General features: G+C 31.1%; 1 protein-coding gene across 1 annotated transcript in view; it reads right to left on the bottom strand.

Moving 5' to 3' along the window:
* LOC115889082 (inactive dipeptidyl peptidase 10) overlaps positions 1 to 16,576 on the bottom strand; it is a 259,451-nt gene that overhangs the window by 26,574 nt on the left and 216,301 nt on the right. The window contains exons 11-13 of the mRNA XM_030908996.1: positions 13,492 to 13,673; positions 1,028 to 1,151; positions 761 to 964 (exon numbers count right to left, since the gene is read on the bottom strand). Of these exons, the coding sequence (XP_030764856.1) occupies positions 761 to 964; positions 1,028 to 1,151; positions 13,492 to 13,673 (510 nt within the window). The remainder of the gene's footprint in view (positions 1 to 760; positions 965 to 1,027; positions 1,152 to 13,491; positions 13,674 to 16,576) is intronic.

Raw genomic sequence — 16,576 nt, forward strand, 5'->3', positions numbered from 1 at the left:
TTTAACCACCCGGTATAAGATCCGGCGGCAATTCGCGGCAGCCAGTGGCAATTAATTTATATGCAATATACTTTAAGCAACAAGTATTTTCATGCCGTTTAAGAGGATTTGAAAGAAAAAGTAGTTAAAAGTCTTAAAGAATGACAAGCAAAAATTTAAAAATACTATTTTTGTTACTTTCAAATAAAATGCCATAAACTAATATTATTTGGGTTTAATTAAGTGCAAAAAAGAAAAAACAGTTCTTTTTACCTTCTTTTCGAACGTCTATTACAGAAAAGGCAACAGCTTTTATCAATTTTAATAAAATAAGTAATTAATTGGCGTTATCTGAAAACTGTTAATGTCAGCTTGATACCAGTAGCAAAAAATGTGACATTTCAAATAAAAAAAGCGCTACACTAGGCTTACTTGATTTTGTTATTTATTAGGTATCGTTTACAGGGGAATATAAGAAAAGTATTAGCAACAGTTTCATGCAAACATTTTGAAATTAATATTTCTAAGTAATGACCTATCTGGGAACCACTGTGCAATGTGGATGCCGTTGCTTGCGAGCCGAAATATCTTGAGAAACACTACAATTAGGAGCGCAAGCAACGCAAGCATAGTCAGAAGCAAGAGCGCGAGCATGATCACGAGCAATGTGGACGCACCTTTATATAACATGAGATAAGCAAATATTGATAAGATCGAAAATTTGAATATAAAAGACCAATCAATTAAATTTTTGATTCAAACTAGTCAAGTTTGGACTTACCTGACGTGAGCTTGATATCCCCCTGAAATCTGGACAGGAAAAGTCTTGATTTGTGGCATGGCCATTTTGGCAACTTTTTCTTTGAGCCTTGTGTTGTTCTGTAACCACAGTAGCATTTTAGGTTTTGGCATGCTACTTTTAAACAATCGAATACTTGGCACTCCTGGACCCAAACATTCCAATACGAAATATTGCGAAGTTGGACTGAAATATAATTAAAAATAGGTCAATTTAGATACACTTATTTATAGTTCGTTTATAATGTACCTAAATATCGCATTGTGGTAGAGACAAGGGGGATCTCTTTCAGGTGGTTTCTGTTTCTGTCTTTTTTTTTTCTTTGGAGCTGGTGTCGTTATGACAGTATCTTCATCTTCGTCTTCCCAAACACCTGCATTAAAATGAATATATTAAATTTGGAAAATTTTGAAGAACAGTTTTCTTTCGCAATAATATTTTTTTTAATTCAATTTTTATTGCTTCTAAAATATTTTGATGAAGTTTTTACTCCACGCCATTTAATTATTTATCTATTAGTACAAAACAGGAATATACGGGAGAGGTAATGGGGGGTAATTACACCCCTCAGGAAGAAATCTATCAACAGGATAAATGTGGTAAAATAAAATTATTGTCACAGAAGAACTCAATAATTCCAATGAAAATAGAAAACCCAGACCAATCCCAGTTCATTTTGTTCCACAGTCACAATACTATTCGGCGAAAATTTTATTTAAATCTATGCTTTACTCAAATCGCCAGACTCGATCTCTAGATGCGTCAGTGGTACAAAATGGATGTATTGTCGTAGGTATATTAAAAATTTACTTTTTTTATAAATTTCCCAGGCATTTTTTTCCTATTTTTCTTTTTGTTATGACTAACAATTCAGGCAAATTGATAAACCTTTCGAAAAACAAGAACAAAAAAATATACACTACTGGCAAAGGAATATTAGCAATAGGAGGTTTTCAATGCGATAAAAAAGATGGTAAGGCTGCAAAATACACTGCAGTGCAACAGAGACGGTTAAAGTGTCTTTTCCCTACCATCGTATAGGGGAAGTGATCATAGAAGTGATACGACGAGAGAGCCCCTGCGAGAGGGGGCGCCGGGCGGGTCTTTAAGACGCTTGTGCGGGGGCTACCGCCTACTAATAGAACAGAATCGAAAAAATAGAAACAGGACGGACAGTGTTGTCATTCAATTAAATCGAAATTATGTTGGCTTGTCAAAATCCTAAATCTTCTAATCCCATTATCTTGCCTACTTAATGAAATATTAAATAAAGTACGATACAATTTTACGAATGTTTTCTCTAGGCACATAACTTCTTTCTAAAATGAAAAGTAACATGCAAAACTTTGATATCATTTCTAAAATAGCAAGTGCAATTCTATGAAATGGCAATACTGTACGATCTTCCTAGCAGTCGCCCCGACACAGTCGGTCGGCGGCGGCGCTTCACAAAGCCGCGGCTGTGACAAAGGAATTAGGCCGAAAAAAACTTTATAAGGAGTAGACGAACAGGGTTGCCGGGTTTGTTAGATTATAATTCCATACGAGAACAAAATTCTCGGTAGATCTTCAACAAAAATTAAAAGTACAGAAACGAAATAAAATATAATATTTAAGTCCAAAATTAGCATTCCTATGTGTCGTAATAATAGATCACTCAAATAAAATACAAATATAATAAATATAACAAGAATTAGAAATAGCTAGGTATATTATTTAATATTAAAAAAAATATTGAATTAAATAATATTAATATATTAATAAAAACATATAAAACTATAACAAGTAGGGATAGCAGTCACAAATTAGTGTAGCAGTCACTTTTTACCTTTGTACAAATTTTGATCAGTGATATCTAAAATTAATTTCATTTCAATGGGAAAGCTGTAGCAACTCTCACTCTTTTTTCATATTAATATATTTTTTGACGGGAAAATCACTAAAATATTTGTCCGAATTTAGGTTGTTTCTTAACTTAAATTTTGTTTTTGTTTACATTTTTGGGGAAAATATGGGTTCAACTTTAGTAGATGAATGAAATAAAATCTTTTCAAAAGATATCAACTTCTTCGGGCATGTCGCCAATACCGCGCCTAATAAGGAGTAATAAGGATTTTTAGGAATATCTCTGTAACTCTGCAACTAGACAGAACGATGACCTGTATGTGTGTTATTACTACTCACAACCACTACTCATAGTATGTATATCTATGTATTTTTAAACATCATTATGAGATTTAAGTCATAGGTGCCCATAATATGAGTAGCGGTATTGACGGTTTTTTGTTATGATGAAAATGTTGTGTGATATGAAAAAGCAACAAAATATATTATCGATTGCAGCAACTATACCTAGTTTACATTCAGTATGTCCAATTAATATAGAACATTATTAGCTATGCATGATTTTAAAAATTTGCTACCATTATATTTTGATAGTTGAGTTTTTGAAATTATTTGTTAGCTTCTTAAACAAAAGAGACCCATAATGAACGATGACCTGTATGTGTGTTATTACTAAATAAAATTTAATGAAACAATAATAAAGTCAGATTATACAGATTCCAACGCGGCAGTCGCTTAATTTTTAGTCAAATAAGTCAGCTTTTTAAAAGTGCTTCTATTGTAAAAACTAAAGACGCAGTTGAATATATCGTTAAATTTTTCTTTAAATCGGTAGATCGGTAGCTTACAGATGAAACCGGTAGACCTGGCAACTCTGTGATGAACTGACGGGAGTCGGAATAGCGAGGTGCGGAGGCGCGGGAAGGGAAATAAAATAATGGCGATAAATAAAGGGCAGGGAGATGGGTATCATGAGTGGTTGGGAGGTGGCGGAATTTCCAAAATTTGTTATCTTATTGGAGTTTGTCTAAGTAGACAGTCGTAGTGGAAGTGGAAACGGGGAAGTTGTTGTCCATCTCTGTTTAAGCATAGACTTTTTATAGGCGTTTCATTCCAATGCATGTAATTCCTATGCCTAGAGATCCATTGCCGGGCCTGTATATCGGTACCAATTAATTTTAAGTATTTGAGAATTGCCGTAAAAACGTGGAATCGTCGTAAAATTGTCAGATGCTGGCCTAATTGCAAAATTTTATACTTATTTAACTGTTTCTAAAGTAGATTGAGATCTGAAAATCGCTATTCTAAGAATTTAATTTAATTCAGGGCAATTAAGGTGCCACATAGAACAAGATCCTCTAAAGCTGAATTTTTGTAGTTAGTTAGCCATTGTGGTCCAGATTAACATACAAAAATTCCCCATCCCTCCGACTGTGCAAACCACAAAACATCCCCTAAAGGTACAATTTTTTAGTCTTTGCTAAATATCTCCGATACGCTCAACTTTATTAAAAAATTGACAGTTACCAAAATTATTGCTTATAAAATTACCTACAAAAAAAACGGTGTATATAACTGCATGATTTGACCAAATCACTGGTGTGCAGTAAGGGCTTAAAACTCAAGATTTATATATTATTATTTAAATACCTACAATTTTTTTTTAAACAAAAGACTAACATAGATTTTTTGAATAGAACAAAATAATGTTAACTAAACAAAACTAACAAAAGTAGTTTTATTACATCTCAAGCAAATAAAGTTATTATTTATAAACAACAAGTGAAACAATATAAGAAATAAAATATAATGATACAATCTGCTAATTTCAACATCAAAAGTCAAGGTTACTTTGGGAGAGGCACAAAACGACACCCCCCGCGTCCCGTTGTAGTAACGCCAATGCTCACTAAACAAATTTCGATAATACATATCATAAAATTGCACTTAAAAATTAAATTATATTTTCTCATCGTCTTCCGGTAATTTCAGAATTTTAAATACATTATTACGTGACTGTTTTTGACATCATTCTTAGAGATTCACAGTTGAGAAATATTTATTAAACCAATCAGAATGAGTATTATGTTACCGTAAAAGCCCGAATATTGGTTAAACGTAGGGTTACCCACGTAGGAGCCCGAAATATGCAAAAAAGGTCACTTTATGTTAAGTTTAGATTAGGTCTATATTTTTGTTAATGCAAAACCAACTAAAACCTAATTCTAATCTAACCTAAACTCACTCCATCTTTTGCATATTTCGGGCTATTACCTGGGTATTTCTAGGTTTAACCAATATTCGAACTTACGGTGTAAATTTATGGACGGTCCATAAATTTAAATTCGCCGTACAAAAAATAAGTAATAGTTACTGTAGATAAAAATAAATTAAAATATAGTTCCACGATAACTTAGTTTGCAGCTTCTTTTCATCATACCTAGTAAAACCCCGTCACAACCACTACTCATAGTATGTATATCTATGTATTTTTAAACATCATTATGAGATTTAAGTCATAGGTGCCCATAATATGAGTAGCGGTATTGACGGTTTTTTGTTATGATGAAAATGTTGTGTGATATGAAAAAGCAACAAAATATATTATCGATTGCAGCAACTATACCTAGTTTACATTCAGTATGTCCAATTAATATAGAACATTATAGCTATGCATGATTTTAAAAATTTGCTACCATTATATTTTGATAGTTGAGTTTTTGAAATTATTTGTTAGCTTCTTAAACAAAACAGACCCATAATAATTCAAATCTTTATCATCCAAGACTTCCAAGAATTATAAAGTAATCTCACATCAAAATTTTTTAAAATTATTGCATGCCTTAAATGTTTGCAAAGTTAACAAAAATATGTCTTTGATTACCTGCAATTAATATATTTGGTCCAATTTATCAGTTCTGCATCATATCCGAAATTCAGATTGTGTGTGACACAACGTGCAACGGGAACGACAAGAAAATGGCAAGTAAAAAAAATTGTAAAGTCTTAATTACTAATTACACAGTCGTTCTCTTGAGTTCTACTGCCTAAAGTCTATATTGCCTTCCCTAAGATTTTAAATATAAATGATTGAAACTCATACAAGTTTACCACAATTTAAACTTATGATAATTATTTAATTATTAAATCCATAATTATATTAAATTATAACACTTACGAAGTTACTAAATATTAACTATTTCTACTTAATCATTTAATAATTCTGATAAAAACACGCTTGATTATTTATTTTAGAAATCATACGGGCTATATTCATTAATATGACTATATTAACAATACTTAAATCAAAATTTATTTGAAGGAATGCTACTGTATTACAATAATTGTAAAACAAGTATATAATAACAACTCGGAATAATTATTAAAAACTGCTCATCTTGTTATAGATGTCGGGGATCTTGTCTCTATTATTTTAGTAGCCGTTTAGCTATAGTTTGATTTCAGATAATGCAGATTTTAATATGCCATTTGTGGTTTTTTATTGGAATTATTATTTTTAGCATATTTGGTATACTAAGTTATTTTTAAGTGCTCCTGTTCATTTTTCAATTATTAAAGTGCCTTTAGATACAATTAAAATTAATTAATTGGTGTATAGTATTTGTATTATGGGTTTGTTTATTTTTAATGAAATAATTTTTTTCCTATTAAAATAAACATAGCTTACTAAATCACTAGCTAGCCATTTTTAAAGACAGGATGTTAATTAAGTATCTGGCCAAACTTCAGGAGGTGATTCTTTGAGTGTTTTTAAGGTAAAAAGTTCATATAAACATGTGTACGGAAATGTATAATTTTAAAGATACAGGGGTGTCAAGGTGTTTTCTAATAGACCTTTTTTATTAATATCTCAAAGATCCGTTAGCCGATTTTGTTGAAATTTCGCCGTGTTGTGAAATTTAATAAGTTAGCACTAATTAATAAAACTTATTCAAATAAATATTTGGCACCGCCTTGAATTCATTTGTTTTACGTTGGCGGTGGAAACCATGCAAGCTTTTTCTTTGTCCTAAGTTGTTAAATAAAAAAATAATTATCATATAAAAAAATATAGGTCCTAATAGCCTAAATTTTATCAAAATATATCAGCAGATCCGATGAGACCCGAATTATTATATCTGTACCCCAGAATAAAAGTGTATTAAGTCCACTTTTCTCGAAAATAGGATTTTTGCTGCATTATGTGAAATATAATATATATATCACTTTAATATGCAAAACCGTATCAAGTTATATCTACAATATTAAACAAAATAACATTTTTATAACCGTATTAAGTCACAATATGTCCCGGAAGAAAACAATATTAAATTAAATAGAACCCTTTCTTACCGGCACCTGTGAAAAAATATAATATTAAGTCCATATTTGTCTAATGTTATGATGGCATAGACAGTATTAAGTCCACAATATCGGCAGTTATTTGTTGGACATGAAGTGCATCAGTGGTTAATAAGCATAAACAATAATTTATTCCTGTTTAGTGATTTTAATAGAAAGAGTGTCTTGTAAGCATGAGTTCAAGAAGCAAAAGGATTCTGGGTCTGCTGAAAAACGAAGGAAGTAGTATTAAACTACCTGAAAATTCTGATGGTAAGTTATCCTAACCTCAAAATAAAATTAATAATTGAGCAAAAAATAATAATTGCAGTAGAAATAGCTTGTAGCACCTGAAAATGGGATTATTAAAGGTATAGTGCCATTTTAATTTTACTATTTTTAACACCAACTTGACTTTTAGAGACCCGAAATAGCGAAATTCCGGTAGAAGAAATTAGTTATACAGTAGCCGATTTTGAGTATCTTGACACAGTCAACATAAATGAAAATATGCCCAGTGGTGAAGGAAATGGAAAATATAGTGAGTCTGAAAGTATAGTATTCTAATTGCGTCGTTTTATGCGGTCTAATACGTTTACACTTTTAGAAGGCCCATCCTGTATAAATGAAAACTTGCCCAGTGGTGACGGAAATGAAAAATATCTCAGTGAGGCTGAAGGTATTGTATTCTAATTGCGACGCCTTATGCGGCCTAATACTCTTACACTTTTAGAAGGTCTATCCTGTATAAATGAAACTTGCCCAGTGGTAACGGAAATGAAAAATATCACAGTGAGGCCGAAGGTATTGTATTCTAGTTGCGTTGTTTTATGCGGCCTAATACTCTTGCACTTTTAGATGGCCCATCCTGCAGGTCTAAATTAACTATTTATACAAGCGATAAGAGGGAACAAATGATAGGCCTTACTAATATTATGGAAGACGAAACAGAATTGCAAGAGTCAGATGATGATAGTTTATTAGATCCAAATTATGAAAGTGACAACGATTTTTCACATCACTCGAGTGACAGCACTGCAAGTCAAAGGAATGAAAATAATAATAAGAAGAGTAGAAAGCGGAAACGACAAGAAAAAAAATGGAAAATCAATGAACAACACATGAAAGTAGTTTCTGGTTTAGAACATAAATCAAAAAAGAAGGTGATCTCTAAAAAAACCATAGGTCCGCCTTGTAATATTTCTTGCCGCCTTAAATGCAGTGAAAAAGTTTGCCACGAGGAGAGATTAAACATTCATGCCAGGTTTTGGGATGGTACTAAAGACATAAACCAAAAGAGACAGTTCGTCGCATCCCATGTAAAAGTTGTCCCAATATTAAGAAAGAGGCGTAGGACCGGAGCTAGAAATGATGCTAGAAGTCATACCAGAAATTATTATTTTGAAATGAATGATTTGACCGTTCGGTATGCCGGACGTTTTTTCATAATACTTTAAATATTTCTCAAACTTTTGTAACCACTGCTTTAAACAAAAAAAAGAGCCCGGCGGTATCATTGCTGCAGATGGGAGAGGTAAACATGACCAACACGCCAAAACGCCTGAATTCGTTAAGCAACATGTTCGTGAGCACATAGGGAAGTTTCCAGTTGAGGAATCGCACTATTCTCGAGAAAGATCTGCTAGAAAATTTTGGGAAGTCATTTAAGCATCGCAAAAATGTACAGAATGTATCAAGCAGAGTGTGAGGAAAATAATGTAGAGCAGGCTCATATCGCCAAAGAATGGTTATATGCTGAAATTTTTAATACGGAATTTAACCTCTCTCCTTCAAATAGCCAGATAATGACACTTGCGATCAATGTGATCATTTTTTAATAAAATTGCGTGAGAACCTAGTATAGTAGAAAAAGGAAACTTTGCAGAAGGAATATGATTTACATTTAGAAGAAGCTTCAAAGAGGTATAAGTTGAAGAAAGAAGATAAACAAAAATATTTGGAAGATAAATTCAAAAGCATAATGGTTTGTGTTGATATGCAGAAGTGTCTTCCTACACCAGTGTTAACAAACTCTCAAAGCTTTTATAGTTTGAAATTATGGACCTACAATTATACCGTCTACAATGTCAGCAACAAAGTCACTACATGTGTAATGTGGGACGTCTAAATCTGGGCGTGGTGCTAATGAGATGGCTTCTGGAATGTTAAAATGGGCAATGTCAAATATAAAGCCAACTCACGAAATTCTAATTATCTGGTCCGATAACTGCCCATCCCAGAACCGAAATTTAATTATGGTAATGGCTTATTTTTATCTTCTCAAAAAATTTCCATCTTTGAAAAGGATTGAGCATAAATTCTTATTGAGAGGCCATACTCATCTAGAGGTAGACGCATGTCATTCCCTAATTGAGCGCGAGAAAAAAAAGACTGTTGGTTTTCAAATAATGACGCCATGGGATTGGCAGCAAATAGCACGAATGTGCAGCATAAATAATCCCTTTGAAATCATAAACATGGAAATAGAGGATTTTAAAGATTTTAAGCAATTGTTTTGCAGTTCTACGGCGCCATTTATATCCCGAAAAAAAGATAGCACAGGTAGTGACTTCGCTATATCAAAGGTTGTAGTTTTACAAGTGCGTGCAGAAGACCATGGAATTTTGTACTTTAAAACCAACTTTGGTGCTATGAATTTCCAATCGATCGATTTAATTCGGACCGGAAGAAGAGCAACATTCCCCGCAGAAGTTCCAAATTTAAGATTTGAAGCTAATCCTTTATCTTCAAAAAAATTTAACCATCTTCAAACATTGTTAAAGTGGATACCAAAACAGTTTCACGAATTTTACAAAAACTTAAAGCACGCAAATGTAGAAGATGGTCAACACGAAGATGAGAATTAATGAAGTATGGTTGAGCACCTGTGGGTACACTTAAGAAAAATACGTTTTATGTTTTTTAGTTTGACACCTTAAATTTACTATTAAAATCTTGTTGAAAAGAGTTACATTACTTTTATTTATTTAAACGAAATTGGATGACTCGACTTTAATTTTTTAATTATTAAAAATCCCTAGTGTTAATAAATTTCAAAAATCTATCGGAAATTTAGGCCATTAGAGAAGCTTAGGTTTGATCGGTGAAATCTACCACCGAACTTCAAAAAATGAAATTTTTTTAAAGCAGTACTCTTACTTAACACATTGTTTCTCTAGCTTGTATTAAAATAATGTCAGTATCAAGACCTATTACTTCACATAACATTGTAACAAAATAATATTAAGTCCAAAAAAAAATCTAACTCCAAAACGCAAGTAAAAACTCACTTTCTTTAAAACTGTATTGGGTACCTATTAATAATAAGTAATATTTCTCCTATAAAAATTTTGAATGCTCTAATAAAATAAACAAATCGGAAAAATTACAAAATTGCAAAAATAACTCTTTAATTGACTTTTCCCAAAAATCGATAATTTGGACTTAGTACACTTTTATCCTGGGGTACAGATATGTTTTGGAACTTAATGATTTAATTAATTATTCCCTTTAATGCATCGATTGTGCGCATTATCCTACGCGCCAAGAAAAAATATTGCATTAGCCTAAATTTATTATTTATGTTATTCCGCTCTTTCACGTATAATTTGCCTGCATCTCATACGGAAAGAGTTATTAAAATAGCCCAACTGTACTTAACAACCCATGCCTTGACGCATATTCTTTTTTATAATAATATCGGCTTTCATAGACTAAACATCCATATCCATAAAATAGTACGGCATTGCTCTATTCAACTATCGACTTACGTGTTGACAAGTTGATTAGGCAAGTTATTTATCTCCATGTCGCCTCTAGCATGTCGTTTTTTCAAAGATGGGTCCCATATAAACGCGGCCAGAAGTATTTTCAATACTAAAAACGTTAAAAACTAACGATAGAGTCTGAATTTTAATAAATATTAATAACGATAACAGTATTAAAGAAACAATATGTAATACTCAAATATACAACAAGAAAACAAAAATTGTAAAGAATACCCTAATACTTTGTATTGCCTCTCTTGGTTGCTATAACTGCCTGTATACGTCCATTCATACTGTCATTGAGGCTGCATATATCATATTGCGTTATGTTTTCCTATTCTTCTTTAAGGACGAAGCAAAATTCATTTAATGAAGCTGGTAACGCTTCGCGACTTTTAACTCTTGCCAAGCATTTCCCAAACGCTAAACATGATGGGCAGTTCATAGTAGCGTATAGTTCACAATAATAACCAGGGCGCCTTGTCATATTGAAAAATAACTTCAAAAAGAAATGATAATTGAAAAAAATTGTAATTGTTGGTGTCAAGTTTATTTCGCTCTTAAAAATTAACCAAAACATGTATTGACATACATCAAAAAACAAAATGCTCAGGAGACATGGTTCTGACCGTAAAATTATAATTTAGGAAAATTAACACACGAAAAATTGCACAGGGTGTTTTAAAATTTGGGTAAAAAAACAACCCCTCGATTAACCCTGTATAGTATGCCAAATACTAAAATTTATTAAAAAATGAGTATACGAATTAAAGTTGATATAATAGTTATATACAGCTTGCTAAACAATTCATAAAAATAGGGGTAAAAATAACAAAAATATAACACTTTAAATTTGACCAAAATTTTCTCCGTTGCATTTTTTTTGCATCTGAGTGTATATTAATAATAGGTAGGTACATTCTTACCTAAATGTTCAAATAGGGACAATTTTTTAAGCTAATTTGTGTTTAATATTTATTTATGTTTTGATATTTCTGTTGGGTCATAGTGGTTAAATGTCATTTTTACTCTAACCGCTCTAACTGTGTTGTTATAATTAATAATATTTTTAATTTCCTTCACATTCTGACTTTTGTCATAACATAAAATGCCTAAAACTGATTAGTCAGAAGGTGATATGCATTCTTATGTTCTTGTTTTGACGGCATGTTATCGATTTGGTTGAAATGGTTTAGTCATAATGAAAAATGCATTACATGCTCCAGTTGACGATTTCTGAAACTGATGACTGAATAAGTTTTTAAAAATAAACTTAAATTTACTTTACGCCCACGACATGTATATTTTTATGAAGTATTTTAATTTTTTTTATATTAATGCAAGCTAATTACCTAACATAACTGGCAATGTAAATATAGATATTCCTATACGAACGCTATCATAATGAAGCCATACTAAATAAGCAACCAATTAGAACGTTTGCTTTTGGAGAGACGGAGGATAGTGTATATGGAGGGAATAACGATAATGGAGATAAATTACTTAGATACTATGAATGTAAGCAACATTTTGGCTGAGATTTCACTCATTTCCATGCTGAAGTTGAGATATGCAAATTTTTTTGACATCAACTGCTTCGCTCTCTAATTTTAATTTTACAAATCTTTTTTGCTACCTTTCTTTTCAGTAGTTTTATCAGAATTTAAAAAAAAATTAACCCAATTAATTAAAATTAAATTAATTAGGGTTCCGTACCTCAAAAGGAAAAAACGGAAACATTATAGGATCATTTTTTGTCAGTCCGTCCGTCAGTCTGTCAAAACCCTTTATTTTTGGAACGCATGCAGATATTGAGTTAAAATTAAAAAAATATATTCAAGTCTACAAAAGACAAGGTCCTTGAAGCTGTGAAAAAATCAAACTTCTAAGTTACCGAAAAAAAAAAGATACGGCTGTTTATGGAATCAAAATTTATGGGGTGTTTTCCGTTGACCTAGAACTATGAAATTTGGCAAATAATACCGTCTTAAGGTTGATTCTCACTATATGTTTCATATCAGCTATTTTCCGTTCCCACCCACATAAAATATTATATCATGTAAATGTATAGGACAATGCGCACTATCCGTTCCGTTTTCCTTCCGTTCCATATCCTTTCCTTCCATACGTTTTTTTGGCGGAAGGACTGAAGCGCATCGGAAACAGCGTTGTCAAGTTCTTACATTAGTACCAGCTCTATAAACATTTTGCTGATATTTATTTATTCTTTCACATTCTAATTAAATCTAATACCCCTTTCAAAAGACACACATTTTTAAAATAAAACTTTCGTAATCCTATAAATTGTACAGTAAAAAGTATGGAACTGATACGGAACGGAAGCCTACGTATAGCGTAAATTCCAAAATACGGAACGGAAATGGAATGGATAAGGAATGGAAACGGAAGGTATAGTGAGAATCAACGGTATGTGCGGTCATAATCGTATGAGTGACCAAATCTTTTTGTAGATCTTGTACTAATTTGTACAGCAGAGAAAAATCTGAAAGTCGTATATTGTTAATAAAATCAAAACAAACAGGGTCATGTTAGTCTTAGCTAAAAAAATTCTATTAAAAGTACCGCAAATCATGTTTAGACTTGTAATTTTCATATGAGGCTATTGAGTGGTACGTTTTAATTCAAAAAATGTTTGGTCGTTTTTGGATGTTATTAAATATATTACAATTACAACTGTCTCTCATAAACTTTTTTATCACTAGACAGATTCTATTTCATTTTATTTTAAATTTAAATTACCTTTTTTCAATTTATAGATGTTTTCGTCGAAAGAAATATATGGAGGTGATGTAGGCGTCGGTACTTTGACGCAAGTGAGGCAGATTGGAGGCGGCAGAGTGGCTCCAGTCCTCGGGGGCACCGACGTGACCCTGTACAGGTGTAGCTCTCCAGGTTTTCCCTCTGGAATCCCTAAAAAATATCTAAAATGGAAGATATAAATAAGACGCCGCAAACACACAACATTAAATCTATTTATTCTACGAGTATTAATTCCATCTTAGTTATTCACAATGTGTCACAAATATACAGGGTTGTTCACCACATACGACACGGAGTATTGTAGCTAAACGATGAGATTTTTACAAATTGTAAGTTTTGGGTTCGATGAAGGACTATTAGAGGTACAATTTAAAAATAATTTTACAAGATACAGAGTGTCCCAAATAAGTAAAAAATATCAAAGTTGTATTTTTTAAAATGGAACACCCTGTATATTATTACATTTTTAGTTTCTAGGATTAAAATAAAGGTAAATTTGATTAAGGTTTATTATACTTAAACCTTACCGTTTTTTGAATATATTTCAATTTTGTGAAATTGCAGTAAAAATTTTAAGGCTTCATTTCTCCAAGGGGCATCAAAGTTTTTAATACTAAATATTTACTGAAGTTTATTTACTGATCAGTTATTGTGTTGCAATAATAAAAATAATACTACCTTATACAGAGTGTCTAAAAATTTATTTTAAATAATTATTAGCTTCAAACGGCAATAACTTGTTTAATTTAAATGGAACACCCTCTATATTTTACGAGAATCAGATGCACAATTTAATTGTCTATCAAATTATATTATACCATTTTTTACCTATCTCTTTAAGTTTCCGTTCCAATTTAGAACTTATTTATCAATATACCCATGGACTATTGACATTTTAGATTATTTTTAAAGATGTACCAAATTTTTAAAGAGTACAGATACTGATATTGTCGATATAATTCGTTTATTTCATTAAAAAATAAAAAAAACTGTTTAAATATTTGTTAAAGAGGATCAGTTAATATGATTCCAGTATTCAAACAACATTAACTGACTGTTTGCTTTGATTAATAATAATTGCTCCAAATACTAAAAAACTGAATTTTGTATGGGCATTAGACAGTGTGATAAAAAGTAACACCTTAAAAATGATATTTCATTTTTTAATAAATGCTTATTTATAACTACAGAGACTTTAATTTGATAACTTATTATTATATTGATTTCTGACTCAAATCCACATTTATTTATAATAATTTAATAACGAACACAATTAAGTATGTAATTAATTAGTATATGGGCGCAAATAATGGTGTTATATTTAATTAATGGTATACTCTTTTATAAAGATTTAAATAGTTTTCTTTTTGCATACAAATGGGCTAGTAATATTATCGTTTTGCTAAAAACGATAATATTACTAGTCTGTACATTTTGTACATTTGTTGCTTTAAAAACAATCTAAAATGTCAATATTCCATTGATATATTGATAAATGAGGTCTAAATTATAAGAAAATGCATTTTATACGAAAACTTGAAGGGATAGGTAAAAAATGGTATAATACAATTTGATAGACAATTTAATTGTGCATCTGATTCTCCTAAAATATACAGGGCATTCCATTTAAATTAAAGAAGTTATTGCCGTTTGAAGCTAATAATTATTTAAAATAAATTTTTAGACACTCTGTATAAGGTAGTATTATTTTTATTATTGCAACACAATAACTGATCAATAAATAAACTTCATTAAATATTTAGTATTAAAAACATTGATACCCTTGGAGAAATGAAGCTTTAAAATGTTTACTGCAATTTCACAAAATTGAAAATATTTCAAAAACGGTAAGGTTTAAGTATAATAAACCTTAATCAAATTTACCTTTATTTTAATCGTAGAAACTAAAAATGTAATACTATACAGGGTGTTCCATTTAAAAAAATACAACTTTGATATTTTTTATTTATTTGAGACACTCTATATCTTGTAAAAATATTTTTAAATTGGAGCTCTAATAGTCCTTCAACGAACCCCAAACTTACAATTTGTAAAAATATCATCGTTTAGCCACAATACTCTGTGTCGTATGTGGTGAACAACCGTGTATATATCTTTAACAAAAAAGCTACCAGGAATATTTCAATTATATATCGGAGAATTATGATAAAATTGTCTAAATCCGGGACCAATACTTGATCGCGTTGAAATAATATTAAAATCGTGGCTTTGGCATAATATTTAAATATTTTAGTTTTTAATAATGCAGTTATTGAAACTAAAAAACACTTACATTAGTTTTCTGATGTAACGATGTTTCGGGTAGTAAAAATTAAGTGAAAAACAACCTGAACTGGGCGTCGCGTCGCCGTCGTCGCCTGGTGTGACAATTTCAAATATTAATAAAATTGTCGGAAAAATGTTAACACGTAAAGGAGGGTGTAATTACATGGTTGTTCGGTGCAATAACAATCAATAACTTAACTTTCCCGCATATTCAACTCTCCCGCAACAACATTTTATAGCTTCATAACTTCTAGTTATTTTTTCTATAGATGTTAAATTCCAGGCAATTATTCTTTCTAATAATTACTACAACTAGAAATAGTAATCTAACGTTGTTCTCAATTTCATAGGTAAATTTAATGGAAGGAAAATTATTATTTGATTTAGAAATAAAGGTATCTATGGTGTCAGAATGTACGTCAAAAACAGCAAAAATATCATCTATATACTTAACCATACTCGTGGAAATTACTCAAACTGATTTTTGCCGTACCTTTCCGCTATTCAAAAAAGTTGTTATTAAAATGAAAACAATTTTCTTTCATACATAGTAATAACAATGTAAGCTGAATATATTCAATCACGGTTTTGTTGTCGATACCATAACGCTTGGGAAAATCATGTAATATTATATTTTTAATTGTTAATGTGTAGACTGTATTATGTTTAGGAGGGGAGTTAATCACCACGACTTTACACATCTACTGTGTGTTCTCATTTCTTGAGTTATAATGAGTTATAACTAATAATACAGTCTCAGGACTTTAATAAAAGCCAG

Source organism: Sitophilus oryzae, unplaced genomic scaffold (genome assembly GCF_002938485.1).
Source record: "Sitophilus oryzae breed Bouriz unplaced genomic scaffold, Soryzae_2.0 scaffold_810_pilon_pilon, whole genome shotgun sequence".
NCBI classification, from domain to species: Eukaryota; Metazoa; Arthropoda; class Insecta; order Coleoptera; family Curculionidae; genus Sitophilus; species Sitophilus oryzae.